This window comes from Maylandia zebra, linkage group LG8 (assembly GCF_041146795.1).
Source record: "Maylandia zebra isolate NMK-2024a linkage group LG8, Mzebra_GT3a, whole genome shotgun sequence".
Classification (NCBI taxonomy): domain Eukaryota; kingdom Metazoa; phylum Chordata; class Actinopteri; order Cichliformes; family Cichlidae; genus Maylandia; species Maylandia zebra.
In genome coordinates, this window is record NC_135174.1 from 16,142,482 (window position 1) to 16,148,283 (window position 5,802).

Consider the following 5,802-nt stretch of genomic DNA (forward strand, 5'->3'; position numbering starts at 1 on the left):
TGCTTTCAGGTTAATCTCGTTGAAATGACCTTAACGCCACAACACGGCAAATCTCCGTTAACGAGCTACCGCCGATCGCTCCGTGCATGGGGCTAGACGGCCAACACGTTAACAAGCTAACTGCGCTAACACACTAGTTCACACCAATGTTGAGCATTGCATGGCACATCCAACATACTGTTTTACTTTAGTCCATGACTCGCTTACCTTCAGGGTCATACGTCACATGAAAACCAAAATAATTCCAAACGCCAGATCTGAATGAGGTTCAATTTGCCTGTTGCAAGGATAGCTTAACTTCTGTCTCGCTAGCTTGCCCTGCGCTCTTCCTTCTGACTATGCTGTCTGTGTTGAGCGCTCAGTGGATCTGCGCTCGACAGTGCAGCCTAGGCGGAGTAGTCGAACACAGATTCACTGAGCGCTCAACACAGACAGCATCGTCAGAAGGAAAATTGATAAAATAAATTACAAATGTTGTATTGTTCGATACATATGCGTACCGAACCGAAAGCACTGTATCGAACGGTTCAATATCGATACGAATATCGTTGCACCCCTAATATACATACACACACACATGTATATATATATATATATATATGTATATATGTATATATATATATATATATATATATATATATATATATATATATATATATATATATATATATGTATATATATATGTATGTATGTATGTATGTATGTATGTATGTGTGTGTGTGTGTGTATGTATGAAATGTACATGTATGCATGTAATTTTAATAAATATTAAATATTTAAAGAAATATTTAATTTAATATTTAAATAAATTCCCCTTTCACACTGTGGACAGTCTATTCTTTAGGCTCAGAGCTTGAGGGCCCTTCGCAGTATCTTTGCTCTTCCTGGGATTGACCCTTACTGGATACCGATATCCTTGTTGTAATTGGAAGTGACCAGATTTGACAAAAAGGCTACATCTTTGACACACACGCACACACATGTGCAACAGGTTCTTATAATTTTATTAGAAGAAACTCGTGTCATTCACAAAAACTGAATTAAACATCAAATTTCAGTTCATTACAAAAAATTTTTACATGAAAAAAAGAAATTGTGAATTCATACATGAAGGAAGCATTAATCGTATAACACAACAATATTAAGCAGCTCCTCATTATCGCATTATATTTGGACATGAACGTCCAGGTTTCTCATTCAGTTTGAATAGACAACTCTTCAGTAATTCATACTTCAATGAACCAAAACAGATTAAAAAAAAAAAAAAATGAGACTAATCCTCAAAATCATGCCACCAACTTGATATAAAGTAGTCACGATCAGACATGACTGGTTTATGACTGTTTGTACTGTAGTCAGATACATAAGATTCAATAAGGTTCATTACATACAGTAATTATAAAATACATTTAAAAACATAAACCTGTCATTGTATAGTGAGCCTTTCTGATTTTGTACTACTAGTAGCGTCTTCCATCATCGTGTGTGTAGTACGGGTTCCTCTGGCCTTGGTTCTGAGTATACGGGTTCATTGTAGGTTGATTCTGGGCATAAGAGTTGTTCTGAGATTGAGCCTGATCGTATGATTCATCATATAACCGCTATAGAGGAAAAAAAGAGAGAGTGAATTTAATGCCAAACACTAAGAAACCAAAAAGCCTGATGAGGGTATTTCTTCTCTATACACACAGAGACATACTCACCGAACCACTGTTCATATGTCCAAAGTTTTGTCGGCCATTGCTTGGTTTCATCTCCAGGTTGGTCCTGTTGTCCCAGCTGTTGGTGGTGGTGGCAGCTCGTGGGAACACAGGCACCCCACCATTCTGAAAACCTGAATGGCCATTGGCTGACCTGTTAAATGAGACTCCCTGGCTGTGGCCCAACTTGTTGCTAGCCATCGGTTGTGCGGCAGAACTCGGGTTAGTGTAGGGTTTTTCCATTTCTGCACTTTTGCTCTTCTTGAAGCTTATGTTTAATTTTCTGAAATCACAGCAGTAAAATAATATTTGAATTCACTATTGTGTCTGTCAGACATGGACAAATTCTCTTGATTTTAATTGCATTTGCATCTAAAATAAAGCCTAAATCAAAATGAGGAAAAACACTTTCTCACATTTATGGGGGCAAATGAAAGATGTTATTGTTATTGGTAAGAAACTTACTGGGTAGCTACTACTGGTAGAAGGATGATGGCTATGAGCAGCAGTCCTCCAAGCACAGAGCCCACAATTACCAGAATGAGCTGCCAGTCTAATAAAACACAATGAATAGGACATAAACTTTTATCGGATTTTCCAGCTTTTGAATAACCTTTCTACCTATTGTATCATGTGTTATATTTTATCTTGTGAGTTTTTTCTTTAAATAGCTGTCATTAAGTAACCATGCTTCTGCTTTCACTTTAAAAACATGCAGTATACTCACTTTCTGAGCAGTTAAAACCAGAATAACCAAACGAGCATCTGCAAGACAAGAAGAAGGTTGATTTTAAGATTTATATTTAAAAGCAACCTTACATCAACAGAGGACATACAGGAGGGGAAGGAGTACTTACGGCACGCACTCATTATCCTTCAATTCTTTCCCAAAGGGACAAGCTGTAAAAAAGAAAAATTGAGACACTTTGTCGTTTGCTTACATAAGACACACACAGACACACACACCACTTACTTTGCTCAGGAAATTGTCTTACCAATGCACATTCTAGTACTGTAGTCTGTTTGCATGTAGCCTTTGTTACAAATACAGCTGAAAGTTCCATCGCCTGATTTGCAGTTTGTGGAGTGTTCATCACAGGGAGTGTCATCACACAGGTTTGTAACTTTAAATGACGGAGAGAAAAAAAGCCTCAGTACTCAAGGACATGTTTCGCAACATGTACAACAGTAAAATAAATGAATCACTAATATGCCATGAAATGAACCCTGGACTGAAATTAACAGCATGACTTCATCTTCAAAATATCATGATCATCAGAACATCATAAATCACCGAATTATAAATAAAGATTACAATACATGCAATGGCAGCAGCTGCCCTGATTGTGACATCCATTATATTTTTATTACAACTAAATTATCTTTGACAGATGGTGGAAATAGTTTCATTTAGACAGAAGTGTAGATTTAGTACAAAGGATTCTGAAACACATCTTGTCAATTATATTCTTTCTGAAAACAAATCTATTCCTACTGTGAGTTTTATTCTAGATACATATCGACATAAAACAATGTGCTTGTCATGGCTGTGTTGTGTGGCAGGCAGGCAGGAAAAAGGACCCAAAATGCAGGACTCTCAAAACGGGACTGGAACTCAAAACGCAGCTTTATTGCTGGCAAAAGTTCCTCATAAAGTAATACTCAAAAAAGCAAAACAAAACCAAGACTCACAACAGAGGCGCTAGAGGACTGACCATGACAAACACACAGCATGTTGAGGGTACAACACGCAAGAGAGCAAAGGCCAACACAGGGCTTGTATACACAGGGGAGTAATCAGGGAATGGGAAACAGGAGGGGGACACAGCTGCGAGAAATTAGGCTAACGAGACAGGGGAGAAGTAAAACTGAGCACACTGACATCAGACATGAACATGTAAAACAGGAAACAAGAAATACTTTACTAAGACACGGACTTGACAGAAAATATAACCCGTAATACAAAATCAGACCAGCACAACTCAAGATTCAGAACATAAATATAATGAACATAATCTAGAAAAACACCAAAATATAAGAAACAGAAAAAGCTGGGTCAAAATGATTCAGAACCGTGACAGTGCTAGAATACAGGTAACAAACTTACTGTTAAAGGTCTTCTCAATCACGTTACAGCCCGTACACTCTGTTAATGTTTTTACAACTTGATCATCTGTGATTTCAGAACTGGCCTCGAAGATGATCTGTACTGATGCAATGACCTCTGAGCTTGCCCTTGACACACGAGTGGTTCTTGGACTGTAAAGACAGAAATCACATTTAGTGATGATTGCATCATTTATTTGTGCAGTATAATAACATGTTAATGTACATTGATGTGAAACAGGCTGAAAGATTTTATAGTAAAAGCTGTTGTCAGTCTGAGACTTACAGGAGTTTCAGCACTATAGATTTGGAGTAACCGTTCATCTCGTTATAAACTTCATCCAGCTGTGTTTTCAAAAGAAAATATGTTTTGCTCAGTATGACTATTAAGATTGATTAAATAACTGATGAAATTGTTTTTAGTATAACTTGTAATGTCAAGTGCATTTTCAAAAAATGTCCATAAAGACACATTTATTGATAGAGAATACTACCAAATTACTTACCTCAGCAATGATTTCATTAGCAGTTTCTATAAATTCCTTTGATGTGGTGTCTGTCATTTCATCTTTAAATGTTTTTTTCACTTGAAGATTTCCAGGGAAGACTCTGGCTGAAAACAAGAAAATATCAGAAGAAAGTGAAAATCTAATAAAATGATATTTTATATCTCTCATTTTCTTGCTGAAAGGAGGGAGATTGATGCCAGTCTCATACAGTGTCTGTCTGTTAAATATCAAGCTACAACTAGCAGGTATTTAACTAAGGTTAAGACAGGAGGCTAGCTGGGTTAGTCCCAGACATAAACCCCAGAAAAACAAAAAAAACCAAAATCCAATTTGTCATTCTTACACTTTATTTTTGCGAAGATAAAGTAAACCAAATCTAAAATGTTAACATTAAAATGTATTTCACAGATTGCATTAAGTTGGCTAAGCCAGGCTAACAGTCAACATTACTCACTTACTGTTTATGTCCGACTAAATCAGGGCTGCCCAATCCCAGTCCTCGAGAGCTACTATCCTGCAGCTTTTAGATGCATCCCTACTCCAACACAGCTGAATCAAATGAATGGCTTGTTATCAGGCCTTTGCCAAACACGATGGCATGCTGAAGAGGTAATCAAACCATTTGATTCAGCTGTGTTGGAGTAGGGATGCATCTAAAAGCTGCAGGACGGTAGCTCTCGAGGACTGGGATTGGGCACCCCTGGACTAAACTGATTAGGAGATAGCTAGTTCAAGAGGTACATATTGTTTTGAATGACCTGTCCTTCAGTGATCTACTAATCTTCCTCCAGCCCACGTAGTGTTATATACTGCTATATAATCTTCATTCATGTCACTGTTAAATAAAGTAAAATCTTCATAGCGGCACACAAACAAATACTTACAACGTTCACAACTGTTTGAAACATTGTTGTAGGAATCACCAGCGAGGCACAAGCATACATATGTGTTGTTATAACGGACCTCACAGGTGCTTCCAGTGCCACAGGGATTTGGGTTGCAGGGATCTTCAAAGTGAGAAACAAAACAAGTGCGAGCACACACACACACACACACACACACACACACACACACACACACACACACACACACACACACACACACACACAGAGAGAGAGACTTAGAAATAATATTATTAATAATGGATTGCATTTATATAGTGCTTTTACAGACCCTCAAAGCGCTTTACTATTCCTCTATTCATTCACATACTGGTGGAGGCAAGATACAGCAGAGTGACAGAAGTGAAGCTGCCATATCACACCATCAGCCCATCGTGCCATCACCAGTAGGCAGTAGGTGAAGTGTCTTGTCCAAGGATACAACGACCGAGACTGTCCGAGCCGGGGCAACCTTCCGATTACAAGACGAACTGCCAACTCTTGAGCCACGATCGAAACACTATATCAGCATTATAACCAGTGAACATTTAGATCCAGGGGGATCGAATTACCTTTAAATGGAGTTGTTGTTGTTGTAGTTGCAGG

The 5,802-nt window shown here is 38.1% G+C and overlaps 1 protein-coding gene across 3 annotated transcripts; it reads right to left on the minus strand.

Moving 5' to 3' along the window:
- Positions 1-981: 981 nt before the first annotated feature.
- LOC101487845 (mucin-13) lies at positions 982-4,883 on the minus strand. 3 transcript variants are annotated; one of them, XM_024803521.2, is made up of 10 exons: positions 4,770-4,883; positions 4,313-4,419; positions 4,093-4,151; positions 3,808-3,959; positions 2,696-2,824; positions 2,558-2,600; positions 2,428-2,465; positions 2,166-2,253; positions 1,704-1,983; positions 982-1,601 (listed from the first exon to the last, which is right to left on the minus strand). In XM_024803521.2, the coding sequence occupies exons 2-10, from the start codon at positions 4,367-4,369 to the stop codon at positions 1,461-1,463; spliced, it is 987 nt and encodes a 328-aa protein (XP_024659289.2). In that variant the 5' UTR covers positions 4,370-4,419; positions 4,770-4,883; the 3' UTR covers positions 982-1,460. The 3 variants fall into 3 exon arrangements, with proteins under 3 accessions (XP_024659289.2, XP_024659288.2, XP_024659290.2); XM_024803520.2 differs by having other exon boundaries at positions 4,774-4,869; XM_024803522.2 differs by lacking the exon at positions 4,770-4,883 and adding an exon at positions 4,659-4,765.
- Positions 4,884-5,802: the final 919 nt, after the last annotated feature.

Coding starts and splice junctions, on each gene's coding strand:
- LOC101487845 (XM_024803521.2), bottom strand. CDS start 4,369: ATGACAGACACCACATCAAAGGAATTTATAGAAACTGCTAATGAAATC. Junction 2,825..3,807: donor GATTGAGAAGACCTTTAACA/GTAAGTTTGTTA, acceptor CGTCATTTAAAG/TTACAAACCTGTGTGATGAC. Junction 2,466..2,557: donor AAGGATAATGAGTGCGTGCC/GTAAGTACTCCT, acceptor CTTGTCTTGCAG/ATGCTCGTTTGGTTATTCTG.